The sequence below is a fragment of the Rhinolophus sinicus genome, linkage group LG15, assembly GCF_036562045.2.
Source record: "Rhinolophus sinicus isolate RSC01 linkage group LG15, ASM3656204v1, whole genome shotgun sequence".
NCBI lineage: Eukaryota > Metazoa > Chordata > Mammalia > Chiroptera > Rhinolophidae > Rhinolophus > Rhinolophus sinicus.
In genome coordinates this window covers 23972255-23996612 of record NC_133764.1, presented here as the reverse complement: position 1 = coordinate 23996612, position 24358 = coordinate 23972255, and the positions used below count along the sequence as shown (strand labels likewise).

Sequence of the window (24358 nt, the reverse complement as noted above, 5' to 3'; positions counted from 1 at the left end):
TTATATGCCGCTACAAAGTATAGATATGCTTAACATAAAGAAATGTACTCTTCAAGATATTGACTTTGAAACTTTGTAACTGAGACCTAGAGTAAGAGATACATTTTACATCATGCTCTAGTAAATATATACATACACATGATACATCTTTACCTGTAGAACAAAACACCAACTCCCCACTATATTTCCTATTGCATTCCATTTCATTTTTTTTAAAATTATCCTAATCCACTAAAATGACTTAATAATCTACTAAGAGTTAAACTTGGACTATGAAAAAACATTACTGTTTAGGATTTAGCATAGTGCTTTTCAAGTATTCTGTAAATGCACTGAATCCATCAACTTGACCCTCCAATTATTCCTTTTATTTGACGTTGGCAATTATATTTATCATCCTGTAAAACCGAAATTAAACAGATTTTACAAAAGTAAGCACTGCTCAGAAAGGAAATCTAAATGTTAGTTACTATTCTGAGTAACCTTTCCTTCAGCTGTTAGGCTTATCTGAAATTTGCTTACGTGACAGCCTGGGGGCGAACCACAACTCCACCAGTACAACGACTGGGTCTTCTGGGGGAATCTGTAGCCATAGCTTCATTCACAAAACCTGTTTCCAGAACAAACAAAAAAATAGAAAATATGGATTAGTATTGTTAGTGTTAGGGGGAAAGGTTTATGGGTTACTCACTAGATTCCTTTTCAAAAATGCCTAAAATGTAGGAAGCTTTCTCAGCAACTCCTTATACCAGAAAGGGGCAAGGACAGGAGAGGAGTAAGTGGATTAAAATTTTTTCAAGTTACCAAGATTATTTTAATTTGGACCAAGCCTCAGAACCACAAAATTAGTTAGGACTCTTGCTGGACCCTCTGATCTACTGTTAACATAAACTAGAAAGGTAAGGGAACCATGGATGGGAAGTCAAGCACAGAATCACTTTATAAAAACAAATGTGCTACCTTTGTGAACCAAAATTTAAAAATTTACTGAAATCTTATGTTGCGATAGTGAAAATACACATGGTACAATATTTCAAGACCAAATGGAACAGTACGGTAATACCTTCCAACTAAGACTATTGGCAATCTGTGAGTAAGAAAGCTCATTGTAACTATGTGTGGTGATGGATGTTAACTAGACTTATGGTGCTGATCATTTTGCAATATTGAATCATCATGTTGTGCAGATAAAACTAATATATGTCAATTATACCTTAAAAAAACAAAAAGACTGCCTGGTCATAATTTAGCAAGATTTTTAAAATCATATTTGTTAACCCAATCACCAGAGCCTAAATAAGTAACTAAAAACTTATATGACTTTATCCTTTCCTGTCACATCCCTGAAGTGTGATCACTGAACGTCTAATAAGCATGTGAATCACTGGGGAGGTTTTAAGACCACGGAGTGTACTTGGTTAAGGTTTAAAGGACGATTGACAGCAATATTCTCTTACAGGGAGCTCGGGAAAGCCCACAGCCTGGAACTAATCTTGAAAGCCTTCACTTCTAAAACCTTCACTTCTAACTAGGGAGTATTCCATCACCTTATTTGATAACTTTCAAACTGATAAGTCCCACCTGCTACAACCAAAATACCCTTTGCCCCAATCAGCCCACGTACCCCTTCCTCAATGGGTATCTTCATCTCCACCCCCTCAGCCCTCGCATTTCCCTTCCACCCTTTATTTCCAAAACACAGCCGCACAAGGACTGTCCTATAAGGCCCCTGTCTCATGAGGACAACCCTCGCCAGCCCCTAAGGCCCCACTCTCCTAAAAGACACTAGCACAGCGCTACCCACTTAACCTCCAACACGGAGCCACCGCTGCCCCCGGCCGCCCTCTGGCTCCTTGCCCTACCTCCCCTCCCCCTCCAATCTCGACAGCTCTCCCTCGACGAATTCCTGCCAGTCAAGCCCTCTTCCCTCACGCTGCTTGCCCCTCGTCCTCTCCAAGCCTCCCAAAGCCACAGCCCCGCCAGCTCTCTCACCGGCCGCCCCGCCGGTAAACGCTGTTCTCCAGCTCAGGGCTCACTGTTTGGAGTCTCCCCTCGTGATTGACGGCTACCACTTCCTACCACGCCTCAGCGGAACTACCTTTCTAGCCAATCCCAGAAGCAAACTGGCTACGGCCGGGCACCGCCCTTAGAGGTCAGTTTCTCCAACCAGCACGTAGAAAAGAGGCGGACCCGCCTCCTGAAATTATCCAATCCGCTGGGGCTCGAGGAAAACAAAACAGTATGTAAATTCGGGTAAAGCCAAGGTGTCAGGTTCGGTTGCGAACGCAGGCAGGTAGGGAAGAGTTACAGACATATCTATGTTCTTTCACAGACAGCACCTTGGCGGCTTTGTCCAAAACCATCATGCCCCAAACTCCTGTGCACCTCACCTGAGTGTCTCAGGCTGGGAATTGGAGCACCCAGAGACTGGTCTGTTTACATCGAATCTCGCGACAGCTGATTCGAAGCTCAAAGCACGTGGACATGGCAGCTGCCAATCACTTTTAGCTAGCCACTCATCCATCCCAAACCCGCCTCCTGCCCCGCCCTTTTATCTGTGTTTACCTTCCGGGAGCCTAGGTTGGTTTGTGCTGGTGGGCAGCCCAGCAGCCAGGGAGGTGTAGATTTGAATGAGGGGCGCAGGCGGTAATCTTGTCAATTTTGACCTAAATTTGTGTGCCACGCCTGACTCCTTCCTCCCGTTTCCCGTAAAGAAGAGATCAAGATCTCGCCGGTATTGTTTCGTTAATTACACTTCTTTTCTAATGATAACATTTATTGATTTATTGAACAAACGCTCCGTAAGTACAAAGGCTGTAAGAAGGGAGTTAATTTTGAGGAAGAACGAGAAAAACACTATGGTTTAAGCAAAGCAAACTAAGGAGAAAGTGATAGGAAACTAGTTAGGAGAGGTAAGCAGTGGCCAGATGGACTATGGTCTTGTAGAATTATAAGGAGTCCCAGTTTTATTCCAGGGTGGGAATCTATTGGAGGACTTTCAGCTAGGAAACAACATCGTGATCATATTTATATTTCTAAAAGATCATTCTATCTACTAACCGGAAAATAAACTGTTGTCAGGGAGGGGACAAGAGTGGAAGCAGTGAGTCGAGTAGAGAGGCTATTTCAGTAGACTAAGTGGGAGATACTGTCTAGAACTGAGCCTAGAAGTGAAGCAGTAGAGTTGAAAAGTCCTCAATTTCAGAATAGTTTGGAAGAGAGAATTGAAAGAACTTGATAATGCATTGGATGTGGGATGGAAGGAAAAGAGAGAATCGAGGGTCAAGCCTGTGTTTGGGGCTTGAGCAACTGCATGCATGATGACATTTACAGATAGGATGGACACAGATAGGATTTACACATTTTTTAATGGAGGTGAATTTCTCTGCCTTGGTTTCATCCTTTGTAAATGGTAGAAAGAATATTAGGAGCCTCATAGGATTTTTGGAAGAGTAAATAAATTAAAAATTCTGAGAACCAATTAGAAATGTCTCCAAATCAACTAGTTGTAATTGCTAATTAACCAACTAGTTCTAATTACTACATGTTTTCTCCACAGAGATGGTGTGAGACTCCTCACGAGCCTTCAAAGAGAAAATTTAGGGTAACCTTTTTTTTACTGGAAGTAACTTATGAGTGCTTAGTACATATTGCCAGCTCATGAGTCATTTCAAAGTAATGGGACCTCGGGAAACTTTTCAACAATCTGTTCTTGTGACTGAGCAATCCCAGCTAGCAAACTCATTTTCAGTGTAAAAGAGTGACTTCAAGCCAGAGATCTGTATTTCTTCCATTGTTACAATGTCCATTATAATAAATCACTAATGACTAAAATTTCCTCTTACGGTCCAACAGGTCACAAACAAGAGTCCCCAAGGAATTGTCAGGGAACTATCCATAGACAAATCTTAATGTCAGTTTATATTTTATCGTGTGTGTTTGTTTTGTTAGGATTAGGATTCTTTTTTTAGCCTCAAGCAAACCATTGCCTCACTTACCCTGGCCGCCAAAACCGCTTGGATAATAATCACATGATTTAAGCAGCGGTGAAATAATCTGATTTCACATAGAACTATGGTGAACATTAGTATTCTAATTTTCAATCAAGTGAAAGGAAAAACAAAGAGGTTTTTAAAAAGTGGCCATATAATTTATCATCCCAACCAGGAAACCTTAAAATGATGCTCTATTAATAATTATACCGGGGGGGGGGGGGGGGGTCGTAAGCTGAAGTAGGACTGTCTTAGGCAAACCAGGAAGTGTGGTTGCTCTTTATCTCTGATACATTAATACTACTTTGTAGCTGTTTTTGTAGTTCATTAATGTATAATTCTATTGTCTATTTAGCTAAAATGTAAGCTCTTTAACAGAAGAGATTGTTTCATTTCTATTCTCCATAATGTTCTATTCACTAACAGGAAAAATTACATGTCAGATTATCCTGAAATCTGGAGCTGGTATTTATAATTAAAGATACCAGAAACTAAAATTATTGACAAAGACCAAAAAAGAGTTTCATCAACTGTTTTAATGATGCCCAGGGCATAGTTTACCTTTCCCATATATTACCTTCTCCATTTAACCCTGCTTTTAAACAGGTGCTTTAAAAATCTGAAAAAAAAACTGAATCTGTGGGAAGTTTTTAGAAGCCAAAAGTTTAATAAAAATAATTATTATGTGACATTCATTGAGCTCTATATACCAATCATTGTAGTATTATTATCTATATTTTACAGATGGGGACCAAGACACAAAGATATTAAACCATTTAGCCCCAAATACAGCCACAGTGGTGGATATTCAAGTTCCAGGTTTCTGCCCAGAGAACTGAAAAGGGGAGCCTCAGGGAAGAGGTAAGCACCATGGAGACTACAGAGAGGCAGAAGCTCAGGAAAGTCACCCCAAAGAATCCTAATCGGCATATCAAAGACTTTGAGAACTTAACTGGCAGATAGATCACTGCCCAGCTCCCCAACCAGCCTCTGGGTGATGCACACAAGGGATAGATCAAACTGCAGCATGGCCGAGGCTTTGGAAAGTGAACTGACATTGGAACCACAGCCCACAGAGGTGGGTTGGAACATGCAGCATGAATTAACCAGATCGATTGCCTATTAAAACAAAAATATCAATGTTCTCCATAAGAGCTCATTAAAACTCAGAGTGTCATAACATAATATTCAAATGTCTAGGATATAATCCAAAATTACACAGTATACAAAGAATCAGGAAAATCTCAATTCACATGGAAAAAACAATCAACAGATGCCAACACCTAAATGACACTGATTATCTGACAAACACTTTAAAACATAAAAATATTCCTGCAAGCAATTGTGAACATTCTCAACGTGAATATAAAAGTAGAAAATCTCAACAAAGAGAAGATATAAAGAAGAACCAATGGAAATTTTAGAACTCAAAAATATAATAACAAAAGCGCTAACAAAAAAGGAAAACAATTAAAAAAAAAAAAATGTGATGCTGAAAAAATAGTTTAAGAAATAATAGCTGAAAACCTTCTAAATTTGGTGAAAGACATAAACCTACAGATTCAAGATGCTCAGCAAACCCCAAGCAGGAAAACCTCAAAGAAATCCATATGCAGACACATCATAACCATACTGCTGAAAACTAAGACAAAGAAAAAATCTTGAAAGCATCCAAAGACAAACTGCATTACCTATTTGAATGAGTGCAGATTTTTCATTAGAAACCATGGAGGCCAGAGGAAGTGATACATTTTTTAAAGGGCTAGAAGAAAACAGTACCAGAAGGAAACTTAGAGTATCAGGCATGAAGAAAGAGCAATAGCAATGGTAAATATCTGGATAAATATCATAGACTGTTTTCCTCTTGAATTCTTTAAAATGTTTGACTTTTGATAGCAAAAATTATAGCATTGCCTGAAGGGGTTTTCAAAGATGTAATATGTAAGGACAACTACAATGTAACTAGGAGAGATAAGTTTTCTATGTTTTACTTTAAGTAGTAAAATATTGACCTTGAGTAGGCTACAAAAGTTTGTATATTGTAATCCCTAATGCAAGCAGTCATGCTGCCAAAATATTTTTGTTTTCAAAAATTAAAATTTTTCAACTTTTCTTAGTGACATATTTAAGGGAAAAATACACTTCAAATGCTTCACTCTGCTAGAGCTAGCTTCCAAATTCTGGAAGATGATGAAGTAACATTGTTTATAAATATCGTTGCCAAAACAAACCTAGTGTACAGCTTATGAAAGCAATGCTAAAAAGCCTATGTTCTCTCCCAATTGTGGACTGCCTCCAAGATGGCCCATAATGACGCCCACTTCCTAGTATTCGTGCCCTGTAGTTGTCTCCAATGTTGTTTACCGGATTTGGTATATGTGACTACTAAAATGCAACAGAATTGATGATTGGTACTTTTGAGGTTAGGTCACAAAACTCATTCGGGCTTCTGCTTTGTTCTTTCTGGTATCATTTGCTCTGGCGGAAAATTAACCGTTATGTTGGTAGAAGTCCTGTAGAGGGGCACATGTGACAAGAAACAAGTGATTGTTGTGAGAAGCAGATTCCCCAGCCCTAGTGAATCCGACAGATGACTGACTATAGCCCTGACTGATACATTGACTGCAACCACTATAAGAGACTATAACCTATCTAAGTCATTCCCAGGTTCCTGACACTCAAACTGTGGAGATGTTTGTTGTTTTAAGCTGCTCGATTTTGAGTTATTATGCAGTAATACATATTAGGTTGGTGCAAAAGTAATTGTGGTTTAAAAAGGTTTGCAAAAACCGCAGTTACTTTTGCACCAACCTAACATTTTAATCTGAGGCGTAAGTAGATAAAAAATTATCTGTGCTACAAAATAATGAAAAGAATGAGTGCAGATGTGGTATTTTGATATAAGAAATACATATTTTGGTCTTTGTCCCAGGCTCCTAAGACCTTTGTAATTTCCTACGCTATTAAAGGTGCTACTAGCATCTTTTGTCTTTGGTCATTGACCCGTTACTGACAGAGCTTCTAAATCCCTTGGAATTTCCTGATAGTAGTACCTTTTGTTCTTATGAGACAACTCTTGGTGGGCTCTTGGATAATCTTCTAAATCCCTTGGAATTTCCTGATAGTAGTACCTTTTGTTCTTATGAGACAACTCTTGGTGGGCTCTTGGATATCTTCGGGATGGCAGCTGATCAGCAGAAAAAACAAGCCATGAATAGAAGTTTGAACTTTCAGCCTCACCACCCACCATCCTCCTTGGAGGGGAAGAGGCTGGAAATTGAGTTAATAATTGATTATGGCAACATGATGAAGCCTCCATAAAAATCCATGAACTATGGGGCTTGGAGAACTTTTAGGCTGGTGAACATTCACATGCCAGGTGGGTGGTGTACCCCAAACCTATGGGGACAGAAAGCTCCTGCGCCTGGGACCCTTCTGGACCTCCCTCCATGTATCTCTTCATCTAGCTGTTCATCTTTTTTTTATTATATAATAAACTACTAAACCCGTTTCCAAGTTCTGTGAGCTGTTCTAGCAAATTATCAAACCTGTGGAGGGGATTGTAGGAATGCTGATTTATAACCAGTTGGTCGGAAGTATATGTGATAGTCTGTGACTTACAATTGGTGTCTGAAGTGGGGGAACTCGTGAGACCCAGCCTTTCATTTATGGGATCTGATAGTAACTCCAGGTAGATGGTGTCAGAACTGAATTGTAGGACTTCTGAGATTAGTTAGCATGTTGTTAGGTAGACAGGAAAGTCCCTGGTGGAATAAACAAAGGTAGCCATATCCTGAAACTCCAGGTTCTCATTCACTCCAGGACAAAAATATAATTGAGCTGAGGTTAATAAGTTATCTCCCAAATCCCTTTAGGCCGGACAAACAGAGGAAATCTGATAGACAGAAATGGGTTATTTCGTAAATCCCTTCAGGCTGGACAAACAGAGCAAATCTGATAGACAAATTCCATTTGAAGGCACCAGCTCCCTTCCCCAAGCAGGCAGGGAAAGGTATAAGAATAAGAGCCTTTTGCATTAGCCAGTGTGCTTCCCAATTTCGGGTACCCCCTTTCCGCAAGAGAGCTGTACTTTCACTTTAATAAAAATCTTTGCTCCTCTACCTCTCCTTCTGAGTCCGCGTTCTCATTCTTTGGGTACGCGAGATGAAGATCTCCGGGCACCAGACACTAGAATTCTGTATCATTTGGGGGACCAGATTCCTGTATCACTTCCAGTTGGTGTCTGTAGAAAACTGGAGAAGTGCTTGGTGTAGGAAAATCCACACATCTGGTGTCATTAAGTATTGTGTGAGTAAAGGAAGAAATGGTGTTTTCCTTTTAGTGGACATAAGTAATGGCAAACTTAAATAACTTATATCCACACTCTAGAATACTAAAGAATAATGCTCTGTGATGTACTGATATGGAAAAATCAAGATACATGATTAAGAGATAAACACATGTACTCATATAATTGCAAACAAAAAGGTTGGTTATCACTGAAATAACACACAAAAAAGGGGGAAATGTTGGCTGCCTTGGGGACTGTGGGGTTTTTTTCATTATGTACCATTTTATACATCATGTATTTTCCATTAGGCGTTATACTACTGATTTCTGTTACATAAGCAAACAAAATTTAAATTAATAAAAACAGAAACATTAAAACATTTGTGATTGTATCACATCAACTCCTTAAAGAATAGGCCTAAACAGCCCTAGGAACACATACAGAAAAAAGCTAATTTTAGCATTTGTAGTTATGTGTCTCAAAGCAAAAAATGTTTCCAGTATTAGATAGCTACTATTACGTTGGTGCAAAAGTAATTGCAGTTACGGCAATTATTTTTAATCTTTTAAACCTCCAATTACTTTTGCACCAACCTAAGGGGAGTATGGTATGTAACTGGACTCCATTGCACTAAAAATGTGATCTAGGAAAGAATGTTGTGGCATTTTTACATTAAAAAACTGATTGAAAAATAAAATTACTTAATCCATTACTCTAATCAAATGGAAATTTTAATTGCATGTAGATAATAGGATTATTTTCTTTACAACCATTGGCAGAAAAGGTGAAAAGTAGCTAAATGGATTCTCCTTTAATATACATTCAGATTTGTTGAATTTCTAGTTGGCGCAGCTAACATGGTATCAGTCTGAAAGATAGACAAACTCTTTACAATAAATTGACTACAAAAGTGTGTGCAAGTTGCTATTTCTCTATCTTGGAAAGATCTGAAAAACAATCTCTTCAGCATCCAAAAATCCTTTTTGAAAACTAGCCATAATTAACGTTTTACTCAAATCCCTGGTACTCTCTTAATCCTCTTATGGAAAACTGGATGCTTCCAATTGTGCAGTACCTAGCATTTGCAAGTACATAATCAATGTTGAATGCATGAATTAACTCTTCAATCTCTCAATGAGCGGTCTTGTTTTAAGCTAATAAATTAAAAAAATTTCTCATTGTAGAATAATTCACTACACCAAAATGAAATACTCTTATGTTTTACTATTAGTTCTTTTTAGTTTTTTTCTATATTACCAAAGTACAATTTTATTCATTTTTAATTGCTCACACATATTTCATCAAATGCTGATGTCCTAACTGACTTAACCATATGCTTACTGTTAGCTATTTAGCCATTTTGATGTATTCTAAATTAAAGAGTGCAAAAATGAAGATTACATGTATTTTAAATTGTTATTCTAAAAACATGATTATGGCACAACAGAAAGATAATATATATCATTAAAACCAACAACAGAATTCCAGCAACATCATGAACAGTTCACTGATTTATTAGATGAACAAACATATATCCATATAATCAATGAAAACTGTACGAAATATAAAATAATTTAAGAAAAGTTGGGAATTTAGCAGCACCATTTGTTATTGAATAGCAAGTAAAACTTCACATATTTTATGCAACCACTAACTACTTTAAGACCTAATAATGCCACTGAATGTCCGGGATGGTTGAGAAAAGCATCTCCGGGATGAAGATGTGTTAGAAAAACACATCTCTTTTTACTCCAAAGATCTGGTGAGCATATCTGATGATTAATGTTTTACAAAAACGCTACTGAAATAAGATACTGCATAGTATTTTAATTAGGACAAGAAGACTAATACCCAGCTACTTGAGCATGGCTCAACACTTCTTCTATGAAAAATTTAGTTCTGAATTATGAAATTAGAAATAAAAAATAATTTTTAAAAGACACTAGTTGTCTCTAAGAAACATTAAGCAGAACACAAGTCACTATGAAAATACATCACTTTTCCAGTTTGCTTAATAATTTACTTCAAAAAGTTGTGTAGTTTTCATCACAAGTGACTTATACAAACTTATTAATAAGCATTTTTAAAAGTTTAAATGTATTTCTAAAATCTAGTAAGAGTCTTTTGATTTTTGTTTAACCCTTAGCCCTGTTGTTACATTTACTGCATAACAGAGTAAGAGATTGAGTTTGTGTGAAGGATACAAATTTACACACATTTTACAGCAACTTATACTCTAACATCTACAAAATTCACATTTATAATACAAGCAAGTAGAATCGCTGAATTTCAAAAAGTCAAACTGTATGCTATTTTTATTTTGTCCCTTTACAAAATTTCAACTTCGGCATCAACTTCAAAAAGCCTTCTGATATCTTAAATTTGGAAAAAAAAGAGAAAAAAAAACATTTTCCAGATACAGTTCAGCATACACAAACAGTTTTCCTGTGCTGGTGAAGTAAAGGATTTCCAATTTTCTTCTGGCCCCTAAGTCTGCGTCGCATGGTAAGTTTAACAGAGTTCTTTCGCTGCGAGGTTGTGGGGAGGCTTGCAGGCTGAGCACTACTGCGACTTAAAGCATTTCGTTTATACTTCTTCACAAGAGGGCCAGAGTTGGATTCTTCTAATGTCCTTTTAAAGTTTGCTGGAGGGGTTCTTTCAACTTCTTGGGCTTTCATCTGACCTGGAGTTGACATCTTTAAATTTTTTTGGTCCATGATGGTGTTTGTTGAGTTAGTAGGCACAAGGCCAACTGACAGGCTATTATTCAAAGAATCATGTATCCTTAAAGTCAGGGCTTTTGTGCAATTTTCTTCAAGTGGCTCTGGCTCTTTTGAGGGTATGACGGCAGCCTGGACATTCCCTCGAGCTATCTCAGTGGGGACTTCTAAATAATTCTCTGAGAAGGCATTACTACGAACAAGGGCAGGTATATGGTCCTTAGAGTTCAGCCTTGGCCATGGGTCCTCCTCCAGTGACTGAAAAACAAAAAGGTAAACCAAATAAGATATAATATGTCCCAGAATTCAGCATAACTGCTGGGGAGATGGAGTTTCATTAGGCTAAATGACAAATTTGGTGGGGATTTTTTTTGGTTTATTTCCTACTTTCTATAGTTTAATTTCTGAATATTAATAGCATGAAAGACGTGAAGTGCAACAGTAAAGCAACTATGTCATAAGGAAACTCAGATTGGTGCTCTACACCCATCTCCCCAACACTAGACACTGTTCTGTGATTTGAGAAAAGCAGAATATATGGGAACCTACTGAGCATGGCTGGGACAAAACTCAAAGAAGTAAATGAAAATCATATGGAAACTTCCAAGTACTGTTTTTTAAAAACTTCACAGGGGTTTCAGATATGTACCACTCCCTTAGTTGTAGTGTTCTAGATCTGCATATACTCAGAAGCCCATCTCTAGACAGGTAAGAACATTCTTAGCAAAGCCAAAGTTCCATTATAATACTAGTTTATAAAATGATTGTCTTAACAGTTTCTCAAGGCCAGAGTTTAAGCATACATACTATCTCTCCCCAAGGTAACATTTCCCTCAATCATTTCCTCTCTTAATCAAATAAAAGCTGTCAAAATATTAATATATTCTGAAAAGGCCAAGTAAACCCTTTTGTAGAATGGTGAGGACATAATACCTGGTCTTCCTCTGATATGAAATCTCCTAGGAGTAAACACCTTTCCAAAAAGTGCTATGTAAAAGCATATTTATTAGAGTGTTTCCTTTAATGTTTCTAGAATTAAAAAAAAGGGAAATTGAAGCCATCTAAAAGCATTTCAATCTAATGATAAACATGAACTTGCTTTACTGAAAAAAATATAATGACTTTAGGTCCAATGGAGACTGGAGATAAGAAACCCTAGTTCCTAATTCAGTACTGCCCCAAATAGATTACTTCTTTAAAAAAAAAAAAAAAGAATGTATTCTTTCTTTCTGGGGTCATTGGTTTATTTATTTTACACTGCAGTTTACTGAAATCCCAATTCTTTGGATCTGTTTTAACACTGACTAGATGATGGGCAGCAACCTTATTTCAAAGTACCAATGCTGACAATGGTTAACATGACAGTCTCTGTTATAGAAAATTTACATATGGTTTTCAATAATATCAACACCAAGAGTTGTATGTGAGTTTACCCCTCTGCATTAGGTTGATTAGAATGCCTACCCTGGTTAAAAGCATGTTTTGGCTGATCACAGAAAACTATATCTAGTCATATGTAACTGTTGACCAAAGGTTTATCCTGCTTAAATATAGAAAAAGATTTTGCAACAAGACCAGGTAGCAGATAAGTTCTGTAGATAGAAGGCTTCCTACTACCAAATAATCACGCCACTAATTTAGTCACAAGAAAAATGGTACTAATCAAGCCATTTATAGAAATAGAATATATAGCTCTAGTTTGTATAGCAAAGTTGGATGTTAGATGGAATTCTTTTATAAAAGAAAAACAATAGGACGACTTCAGAGTTAACACAATTTATTGTAATTTCTGTTGTACTGTGTCTTTAAATTCACAGATTATTATTCTGACACTACAGGTGCGCTGGCTTTTCTTCCCCCACTTTCTCCTTGAACTTTTCCTTTTCCTTCTCTTTTTATTGGCATTCTGTGGGAATACATTGCATGTGTTAGCACAGGCAATTGTTTGGACTTCTTAGACTCACCCCATTAATTACTTGTATTGCTAATCCTTCTTACATGTTCATAAAGCACTTGTGATATTGGGAGATTACCTCCTAAAAAATACATACTTTAGAAGTTTCACGACTTCAGAGATCAACTTTTGCTCCGCCTATCAACCCGACATCAAACAACTAATTACAAATTGTGCCTAGATAACAACTGAAACTAAGTCTGAAAGAACTCTCTTCTTCATTCCTTCTTCCTATAGCTCTTGGGTTGTAAAAATCAGTAAATTTAGTCTTGCCCTGAAGAAAGGATGGAGAAATGTGGGCCACAGTAATATATCACTTAAACAGAGGTATTTCAACTAACCCATCTCAAAACAAAGATCTGACTGCTGATTTACCTTAGGATTCACCAGAAGTTGACATGTCTATAGACAGATAAACCTAGTCTCAAATGCCTACTCTAAATGTGGGTAAGTCTTAAAAACCATTCAAAATTAACCAAAATGCTATTATATTTATCTAGATATTACCAAACATGGGATTACAGTGGTACCTCGGTTTTCAAACATCTCTGTTGACAAACATTTCGGTTTATGAACGCCGTAAATTTTATGGATCTATGGCATTAGATAGCAAAATTCATGCTAAATTTGCAGTTTTAGGGGTTGATTTTAAAGGTCTGAAACAGATTAATCCATTTTGCGTTACTTTCTATGGGGAAACTGTGCCTCGGTTTTCAAACGTTTCAGAACTTAAACGGTCTTCTGGAACGGATTACGTTAAAAAACCGAGGTACCACTGTATAATAATAATAAAATAAATCAGAGATACTTGTGGGTACTCTTGGTTAATTATGATTAAAAACAAAACAAAACACAATTTCTTAAGCAGAAATTAAATAGCCTTTATTTACTTAAGTCAGAGCCAACAATACTAATTATTCTGAATGGCTCTAAATGTTTTCCCATATTTGGGTGGGGCCAATTGCTTAACAAATAATTTTATCTATGTATAAGTTGGTGCATACGTAAATCTCCTTATCTTTACTTTAGTATGACTATTAGATCATTATTTCTCAGGACTTTAGAAATAATTTTAAAACATATTTTATGTGCAATCTATGTACAATTTTACTAATGCCAATCAGCAGACTGCAATAATTTTTATTTGAGATTGATATTAAGAATATTTATTCCTATCAAAATATTATCTGTCCCTTCTCCTTCCCACCACCCTAATGCCTCCTTCTTTATTCTGCCTAAAAGTCAGTCATTCAAATACAAATACATTAGGGAACAGGACAGTGATGAATACATTTAATTGCAGAAATAGGCAAATTCTCAAATGAACAAGAGCTCCTTCACAACTCAGAATGAAGAGACTTTAAAAGGTTTTAATCTGCATTATTATTCAAGGGTTTTCAAAGTCAAAAAAGCTTTGACAAGAAATTATTTTAAGAAAATAAATATAAAATATTAATTTTTCAATTTCTAAATGAAAAGTTCATGTGAAAAAAAAACATATATATATACACATATATACTGGGGGTGCCAAAAAATTGTATTCAAGTGGACACTGGTCAGTGTTGCTCAAGCAGTAGTTCGCCATAATCAGAAGTGTCTGGACGCTAATGGTAACCACTTTGAGCACCTCTTGTAATTGCAGAAGTTAAACGTGACTTGTATTCATCTTTTGTTACCAGTACATATTGAGTATTACAATTTTAATACAGTTTTTATTTCTTAAAATGTGTATACACATGTGTTTATGTGAAGTATTAAAAAAAAGCAGTAACAGTAAATTTCCAAGTCCTGAAAATAGGATCACAATACCCAAAATTAATTAAATTCTCTGTACTGTGTAGCTTTGAAAACCTTAAAAGACTGCCTGAGTACATGACAAACAATTTCACTGTATTTCCCATTTTAATGGTCAGTCTTATGAAAGCACATTGAGAAGGCCAGGTATATCAAAGCAGTGAAAAGTAGTATTAATTTTTAGTAGGAAAAAAATGGGATAAAATCAGAGAAATGAAAACATAGTACCATTTTATTTCACAGCATATCTTAAACTCATTCAATATTAATATGAACAAGAAATAGGAATGATAATTCTTATCCATGTTAAGAGACAACCAGTTCTAAGATTTGATATTCTAAGGTCCAGTTCAATTTTCATTCTGTATGATCCTATTCAAACTGTTTAATCTCTGTATCTTATTATCTATAAAATGGAATAAGATCTGTACTATTTACTTTTCTGGATTATGAAAATCAAATGAAATATATATGAAAGTGCTTCACAAACTTAAATGATTACAAATGTTCATAGTGTCAGAAGTGGATCAATAAGTTTCAAATGTTATTAATATTCTTCAAGGGCCACATCTAATCACTTTTCTATTAGATGCTGTACACATAGTTGGCATTCAAATTAGTATGTACCGATGTGAAAATGGCTCGCACAATGAGTTACATGACAAGGACCCATCACTTTCTTGAACCAAGTTCAAATCCAAAATCCTATTATATAAGGAATCTGAAAACTGTTTTCAGGCAACACTAACCAAAGAAATTATATTAAAACAACTTAAATACTATAGAACTCTATACCTTGACTGGTGGTGTAGAACTTGGGGAAGGAGTCATCAGGCAGGCTTCTTGACTATTATAGGAAGGGCTATCAGTCAGGTTCAGATAGAGCTCATCCTCATCGGTGAAATTTCCCTGACTGCCCACTCCTGGAGAGATGCAGATTACTATGGCACTAGTATTATCTGCACGAAGCATTCGCTGCCTCCAGCGGCCTAGTGCTCGATTCACAAGCATTTTGGCACAAGATTGTCCATGCTCACCCTATATTTGAAACAAGGAGAAGGAAGGTAACAACTCAAATTTAGTCACCACTATACCTGTATCAAATTAAAAATTAGGTGTTCCATATGGCCTAAATCAATTAATTACATTTCAAATATTATCCACAGAGCCCAAAACTATGTTAAAATAGTACTACTACTGTAAATTTTAAAATAAAAGAAGGCCTTATATCCTGTGGTTAAAATTCACTTGTATGTTTATCTTTCTGGTTGCAAGAAACTTGGTCTTCAGTGTAACAACCTTAATTAGTTATTAAGGAAAAGTTATACAGCAGTTATATATAAAGGGAAATAAACATCAAGTTATTACAGATAAACTTAACAAATGAGATAATCGGGTGTGGTAAAAAAAAAAAATTTATTTCAAAGGTTCAATTTGCTCCTAAAATAAGAGATTTTCCACATCAAAAAAATGACCCAAAATAAAAATTGTCAAAGGACATGAACAGAATTCAGAGGCAAGGAACTATAAATGACTCTTTTTTATTTTTTTTAACTTTTTTTTTTTTTAGGGCGCAGCTCACAGTGGCCCATGCAGGGGTCAAACCGGCAACCTTGGTGTTATCAGCACCATGCTCTAATCAACTGAGCTAACTGGCCACCCCAAATGACTCTATACATACATATAAAAATCGTCAATGTCACTCATATGAAGAAAAAAGCAACATAGTAAGTGTTTACGGTATAGAGATCACATACATACCAATAGAAAAGAGTTTAAAAAAAACTTGAATGACCTTATGTTATACGAATAAATGGGCGTCAAAGAAAACTTTCAGCACCACACATGGAGTCAATAATTGCTAAGTTTCAGAGAACAGAAATGAAAATGATGTGCTCCAGAAAATAGGGCTACCTGTCTTTAAAAGTACCTCTAGAAATAAGTGAAGGATGAGTGAGTGGAAATGGTTGAAAAAGAAATGTACCATGAACTACATATGTAAATAGTATATAATAATATACTCTTAAAAACAAAAAATGTACTGTACTATATGTATACTATACAATATATAATGTACTATATGGTACCATAAGCATTTTACATATATATAATATATAATATAATATAAGTTCTTTGGCTGTTATCTATGTCCCTGAAGTGTATATATTCAAACTGGATAAAGAACTGGGGTTCTTCATCCTTGAAAAAAACAGGCAACCTTTACTTGGGCCTGTCTGATCTTGGGCATGCTACAGTATTTCAACACATCAATGATGCTGAATTGCAGTAATTCCTCTCAGCTGCTTTGTTTAAAACCTTCACATTAAGTCATCCTTGCATTCCCAATATAAGCACCACTTTGTAATGATTTTTTTTAAAACACTGGCACTCTTCCCCTTGCTCATACGAATAAACATGCACCTCACAATTGATGAAAGGCAGCATTAATTTCTAATTAATGAATCTATCAAATTCTCCAGTGCACGTTTCATCACTCTCCAAACCGTGGCTCACGGAGAACTCACTGAAGGACTCTTACCTTTCACTTTTTAGTGTGCCTGCTTCCCTTTCCAGCAAAGCTCCATAAAAAAAGAAATCTATATAAGCCATTTCCACTCTTTACTTGAATCTTTCCCTCAGCTCACTGTTTCTGCTGATTTGAACACCCCTAATATCATGTCCTTTTCTTCCACCAGTCTCACTAGGTGATCTCAAATTGTCACAGCTTTACCTAACTCATATTAGCACTCAAATTAGTATTTCCAGGCTTCTCTCTAAAATATTTCTAACCGCCTACTGAAAATATCTAGATGAACCACAGGTATCTCCAATTCAGCATGCCTCCATCTGAACTAATTATCTCCCCTTTCCTTCAAAACAATGTTTCTTCTTGATAATAACTACCAGTCACCAGTCAGAAATTTGAGTGTCATATTCTCCCTTCTTAAAAACCCATGTTCTGTCAATTCTACCATTCATGTATTTCTTTTGTTCTTGTGTGTATATATTGTGGTTTTTTTTTTAAATCATTGCTGCCTCAGATCAAGTTTGCAAAATGTCCAAAGATGAAGCCTAAGAGATCCATTAATACAAAAATTTACACTGGCAATAAGAATCAACACGTGACGAGAGGCAGAGACAGACCTTACAACTAAGACTCCCCTCATCAAAATACACCCTCTCTTGGGGGATTCATAATCATTGCTCCCCCCCAATTCTCTTTCATAGCCATTGCTGTATCAATTTCATTTTAAGAGGCTAGATGGTATTCCCTACACCTCCAAATAAATAGAACCCTCACATCCAATATCTACCCTCTATTTTATATTCCACACTGCAAATGAGTAAGCTTTCTAAAATGCAGCTTTTCAGTAACTACTACCTGACTAGAAAGACCTAACTTCATAACAGACCATCTGAAACCTCTGTGCCTCCTACAGTCCAGTCACATCAAGCTATTTGTGAGACTTGAGTATATCATACTTGTCTCTCCTCTTTGATTTTACACATCCTATTCCTTTATCGGGAAAGCTCCTCCTCTGATCTAGTACCAGGTAAATTCAACCCTACCTTTAAGACCTGCTTAAATATCACTCTCATCCATGAACCTTCCTTACAGTCTTCCCTAGGTTCGTATCTTCTCCCTCTCAGTTCTTGTAACACTTGTTCTAAATATTGCTATATGGATGCTTCCTTCAATACTCATTCTAAAAACACTTTGCAATTATAAATAGGTTCTCCCAATTCACTACAAACTGGCTTTTCGTCTCACCATGCCACTGAAATGTTTATGTTTCTCTCTCTCTTGTCTATATGATCCATTTATAAGAAATATCCAAAACAGGCAAATAAGAGACGGAAAGATTAGAGGTTGCCAGGGGGTGGAGGTAGCGGAAGACAGTGAGCAATTGCTAACGGTTATGGGGTTTGTTGTGAGGGGGAGGCGGGCGGGCAGTGATGAAAATGTTCTGGGATTAGATAGTAGTGATAGTTACACAACTTTGAGAATATATTATGAACCACTGAATTATTTGCTTTTTTAAAAGGGTACATTTTATGGTAAGTGAATTACAAAAGGATTGGTGAGGTTTCATAGGCCAGCAGTCAAGGGCTGTTCATAATGAAGCCAGTGGTGATATGTTTTGTTTATTTATTTCCTGTCTCATTCTCCTAATGAGCTGCAAGATCTATGTTTTACTTCTAGAAACAGGCAAATGCAAAAATCTACTTAAGGTGAACATCCTTAGATCATATTCAAGACCCCTGACAAAAGTCCCAGAACAACATGTACACAATAATATCAAATTATTGAGTCACTTCTCACCATCAAGTATTTTTTCTCCTCTTGGTCCTGGCACATTGAGATGGCATCCTGAGGTGGAATCATATTCCAAAGTCCATCACTCCCCAAGATAATATACTTGTGCTTCTGGGGATCAAGAGTGTGGACACTTGTGTCTGGTTCAGGTGACACCACAAATTCTCCACTGAAGAAATCATAGCTCCACAAATCACCTAGGGGGCAGGGAGCAGAAGAAGCAAGAAGCATTATTTCCAAGCTAATAGTATCACATCAACAGACTAAAGGAGAAAATCAATATGTTCATCTCAATAGGTGCAGAGAAGTGTTTGATAACATTCAAGATCCACTGATACTAAAAGTGAAAAAAAAAAACTTCCTAGCAAACTAGAGATAAAGGTAACTCCTTAACCTGATTAAAGTGTGCCTTCTATACCACTTCCCTTCCCCTACTACACTTCCCAGCACAGTAAGATAATACAAATAAATCAGTTATATGAATTGGAAAGGAGATAATAAAACCAACATTATTTGCAGATAATTTTCTTTCACATGGGTAACAAAAAAGAAATAAATTATCACAATAGGAACATCTAGCAAGGTTGTTAAACCAAACCCAACAAATAAAAGTCAACTGTATTTCTACATATAGCAAGAAATAGAAAATATAAAATTTTAAACAATTCTATTTATAGTGAATCAAATGTAAGGTACTTAGAAATAAATTGAGTAAAAGGTACCTAAGTCTTTTATGAACAATAGTATACAATTAGATTCCAAAACATTAAAAAAGACTATCTGAATAAATGGGAGAAATAAACTATATTCATAGATAGTTAGACTTATTACCATAAAATGTTAATTCTTCCAAAAATAATCTATAAAGTCAATGTAATTCAAGCCAAAATCCCAAAAGGATTTTTGTAGAATTTGACTAGCTGATTCTGAACTGTATAAGGAAGAGCAAAGGGCCAAGATTAAACAAGATAATTATGAAGATAAGATGGGAGAACATGCTCTAGGAATCCTAGTGGCTATTTGAAATCCTCCTGTTAACCCCTAGACCAAGAAAGTACCGACATCAAAACTTAACCTACCATATGATCAGTCTTTGGAGATAAGAGTTCACCCTTCAGTGAGCCAGAAAAAAAGGTTATCCTCCTCCTTTGTTAGCGCCACATAAAACAAGGCCTAACCTCTACCCTTTAGACCTATTAGATATAAACCTCAAAATATTCAACAGAAAAGAACTTTTTGTTGACTCAAACTATCAAAAAGATCAATAAAACTGAAATAGAAAAAATTTTTTATGGAAACCATCTACTCTCCTGTGATATATATTTAGAACAATATAAACCTTTCTTTTGCTCCCAAAAACTGGGGAAGGAGGAAACAGGAAAATATATAAATTTTTGCCCCTTTATTTGTTGTGAAGTACTTTGGGGAAAGACCTAAATTAAAAGCAAAAAGTTTTTGCACAAAAGGGTAAATACGTAGTTTTTCACTCCTTTCAGGATGTCTGAGTTTTTGTCCTTTCCCTTATTTAAACTTCTTTATTACCTCCCATCAGAAATACTGGGTAATTTTACTAACAATTGTCACCCCAATAAATTTTTAAAATAAATTAAAAAAAGAAAAGAAAGAAAGAAATACTGGCCAATTCAAACATGCTTAGAGTCCAAGGAAAGAATAATTCAAATCAACTACTCCACTCTAAAGTAGCAAAATTCACTGCAAAATCAGCCTCTTGAAAGGGGCAATTCATCCTTTAGAGTAGCAAAAGAGAACACACGCTACCATTAAAAGCCAATTATAGCCCAGGTCAACTCATACAGACACATTTACCTCTTTATACCAGTAAAACAAAGCTCCTTGGCTGATGCAATTATAAAAAGAAACATGGAAATAGTTAAGATAAATACTAAGGCAGCAATTACAGAGTTCATAAATATTGATTATACCTTTCAAGAGCAGGTTCTTCCTATTATTTGGAATTAATATTGCCACGCCAAGTAAGAACATAAGTTTATATAAAGCAGAATCCCTAATATGTCTAAACTTAACATCTAGGTGAAAAAAGAAATTCCAACTCTCAATCTAATGCAGATTGTATGACCTTGAAGAAGGATCACAGTATCTCATGTATAAACATTAATATCTTTATAAATCTGAAAATATTTTAAAATAAGTTGTTAAATCGGTAACGTATTCACATGGTACAAAACCCGAAAGATACAAAAGGGTATACAATGAAAAAAATCTCTCTTCCCATCCCCGTCTTTCCCAGTTCTCTAATTCGAGCACTGATCCTTCTATAGATACCTAGATCTATAGATATATTTATAAGCATACTCGCATATGTACACTCCCCTTTGGAAAATCACCCTCAAGCTTACAATTATTCTTTTACTGACAACTCCAAAAATCACTAGTTCCCAGTATCTTGCCAATCTCTTTCTTTCTTTCTCACTAACCCTCAATACATTTCAAGAAGGGCTCATTTCACCTAGCTTAAATTTCTGAATCTGGGTTTTGACTGGAATTGCACTGAACCTATAGATCCATTTGGAAATAAAATATTTTATTAAATTACACCTAAGTGTTTATGTTTTTGCTAGTTATAAATGACGCTTTTTTAAACTTCCATTTTGAATTGTTCATTTCTAGTACATAAAAGCATAATTGATTGTGTGTGAATTTGGATCTTGTGACCTTGCTGAATTCATTTACTAATTCTAGCAGCTTTTTGGAAGATTCGTTGAGATTTTCTATGTTACCATTTGTGGATAGAGGAGGTTTTATTTATTTGCTGAACCATTTGAGCAAGATTATGCTATGGACATCAAGACACTTCATCTCCAAGTATTAAAATTTCCACATTTATCTCCTAAGCATAAGGATGTTCCATCTATATAACCACACAGGAAATTTCATATTGATTCAATATTGTGTAATCTAAACTCCTTGTTCAAATTTCCCCAGTTGTCCCAATAATGCTTTTTCAATATCGAGGATCCACTCAAGGATCACTCATTCCATTTAGTTGTCATATTTGTCTTTAAGTTGCTTTTAACCCAGAACCATTCTCTAGGTCATTTGGTATGTTTTTGTCATTCGTGACATTGACAATTGTGGAGTCCAGGCCAGATGTTTTGCAGAGTGATCCTTAATTTAGATTTGTTTCCTCGTGGTCTCATGCTAGATATAAGGGTTTGTGTTCAGGTTAAACTTTTTTGGGGCCAGAACACTACATTGCTGAAGCCGTCCCCTCCTCGGTTTATCATATTATAAAGCACAATGTGTCAGTCTGTCCCATTATTGGTTATGCGAAGCTTGATCATTTGGTTAAAGTGCTGTCTACCAGCACATAAAGGTGACCTTTTCTTTTTGTAATTGATAAGTAATCTGTATGGTGACAGTTTGAGACTGTGTGAAATACCCTGTACTCCTCCAAAATACACATTTTAGCATCCATTAATTATTTTTGCATGAATCAATTGTTACCGTGATGGTTGTAAACTGATGATAGAATTAGAACACTTGGACTATATTTATTAGTTGTCTTTTCTTAAAAAGAGCTTTCCATTCCTCTCTCTACTTCTTTATAATCTTTTTAGTATCAGCATGGACTCATGAATTCTTTTTTCCCTCAATGTTGTAACTTTTTCCTGTTATTGTTTTGATGCTCAAGTTGCTTTAAATTTGCCAATAAAAGTTCCCAGAACTTGAACTTTTAACAAACTCTCCAGATGAGTCGGATCCATAGCCAGATTTAGGAACATGATATATAGCAAGTTCCCTTATTCTACCAGCTCAGGGAATCTACATGGCATTACCGAAAATCAAATTGACAAGGATCAGAATTGGGCCTTGAACTGTTTTATTATTGACCTAGTGTTTGTACACCAAAGTAGGCCCACAGAATGCCATTCCTATACATACTAAAGGAAGGGACCCTCAGACAGTGTGGCAGGCGTTGTTGGTTGTCTGTTCAACGGCCATTTCCCTTTTGTCTTCAGTGGGGGCACTGGAGGAAGACCAGAGGAGAAAGAGGCCTTTCTTCTGATTTCAGTATGTTCTCTGCTTGCTCCTGTGGCACATGGCAGCCAGCCAGTGCACAGGACCCCAGTGGTGCATTACCTGTAGTGAATTGTAGCACCCACCCCACTCTGTGGCTGGCTCTCATGGACAGCATCCCAGCAACTGTTGCCTCACTAATCCATCTCAAAACAGCGACCAAAATAATCTTTTTAAAGCACAAATTTAAGATGGATGGTGGTGATGGCTGCACAACAATGCAATATACTAAATACCACTGAACTGTACACCCAAAATGGTTAAGATGGCAAATTTTATGTTAGATGTGTTTTGCTATAATTTAAAAAACACACAAATCTAGTTAATATGTTTCCCAATCCAACTCTGCAATAGTTTACTCTTGTTCTTAAGATAAAGACACAGCTCTTATCCAGATTATAAGAATGCACATTTTGTCATTTTATCTACGTCCCTTATTCCTATTATCTCTGTTCCAGCCACACTGACCTTCATCAAAGTCCCTTATATTCACCATGCTTCCTCCGATCACCGAGCAGTTCACAAATGCAGTTCCTATGCCTAAAAAACACTGTCTTCCTCTCCTTACTTCTAGTAATTCTTCATCCCTCAGCTTAAACCCTATTCTTCTGGCCTGCCCGGCTAGGTAAAATACCCCTATTTTAAGTTCTCTTTGGCACATATAGAAGTATTTAAAAGTTGTAATTTTTAAGTTCTTTTGTGATCATTTTATGAATGCCTCTCCCCTTCTCTAAACTATAAGCTTCTATGTGCACTCAATAAGTATCTGTTCAAAGAATAAATGATTTGCAAGACTCACATGCAATTCCATCCAGCAGCCACTAGAAGGCACCTTTGCTACATTTGTATTCAAGTAATAATGATCATCAGCGCCTAAATGATACCAATTTTTATAAGCAAACTCCTTTCTTTCACCAAAAACTAGAAATGGCTATAAACCATAATAATGGAATTAAATACTATCATTTAATTTACCATGGGCCAATTTAAGTATTATCTTTCAAAAGTTAAACTTAAAAAAGAAAACTAGAACCATTATTGCTTTAAAAAAAAATTTTCCCCTAAGTGCCAGAATAAAGACTGAAAAAGTAATGTGATAAAACATTTTTTAGGAGCTGGCCCGGTGGCTCAGGCTGTTAGAGCTCCAGGCTCCTAACTCCGAAGGCTGCCGGTTCGATTCCCACATGGGCCAGTGGGCTCTCAACCACAAGGTTGCCAGTTCAACTCCCG

General features: G+C 36.3%; 2 protein-coding genes and 1 long non-coding RNA gene across 28 annotated transcripts in view; 1 reads left to right on the top strand and 2 right to left on the bottom strand.

Annotated features, from left to right (window-relative positions):
* BCAS3 (BCAS3 microtubule associated cell migration factor) overlaps positions 1-2125 on the bottom strand; it is a 519095-nt gene extending 516970 nt beyond the window's left edge. For 21 of the 25 annotated variants that reach the window (XM_074320579.1, XM_074320576.1, XM_074320587.1 and 18 more), the window contains exons 1-2: positions 1993-2125; positions 523-610 (exon numbers count right to left, since the gene is read on the bottom strand). In XM_074320579.1, the coding sequence (XP_074176680.1) occupies positions 523-593 (71 nt within the window). In that variant the 5' untranslated portion in view covers positions 594-610; positions 1993-2125. Of the gene's footprint in view, positions 1-522; positions 611-1862 lie in introns of all 25 variants that reach the window. The other 4 variants (XM_019732493.2, XM_074320592.1, XM_074320577.1 and 1 more) reach the window with 2 other exon arrangements.
* Positions 2126-2427: 302 nt separating this feature from the next.
* LOC141568987 (uncharacterized) lies at positions 2428-8119 on the top strand. The gene is made up of 2 exons (XR_012492340.1): positions 2428-2734; positions 4737-8119. It is a non-coding gene; the product is annotated as an uncharacterized LOC141568987 (long non-coding RNA).
* Positions 8120-9781: 1662 nt separating this feature from the next.
* PPM1D (protein phosphatase, Mg2+/Mn2+ dependent 1D) overlaps positions 9782-24358 on the bottom strand; it is a 70202-nt gene continuing 55625 nt past the window's right edge. For both annotated transcript variants that reach the window (XM_074320595.1, XM_019732496.2), the window contains 3 exons: positions 19076-19266; positions 15547-15789; positions 9782-11261 (listed from right to left, as the gene is read on the bottom strand). In XM_074320595.1, the coding sequence (XP_074176696.1) occupies positions 10707-11261; positions 15547-15789; positions 19076-19266 (989 nt within the window). In that variant the 3' untranslated portion in view covers positions 9782-10706. The remainder of the gene's footprint in view (positions 11262-15546; positions 15790-19075; positions 19267-24358) is intronic.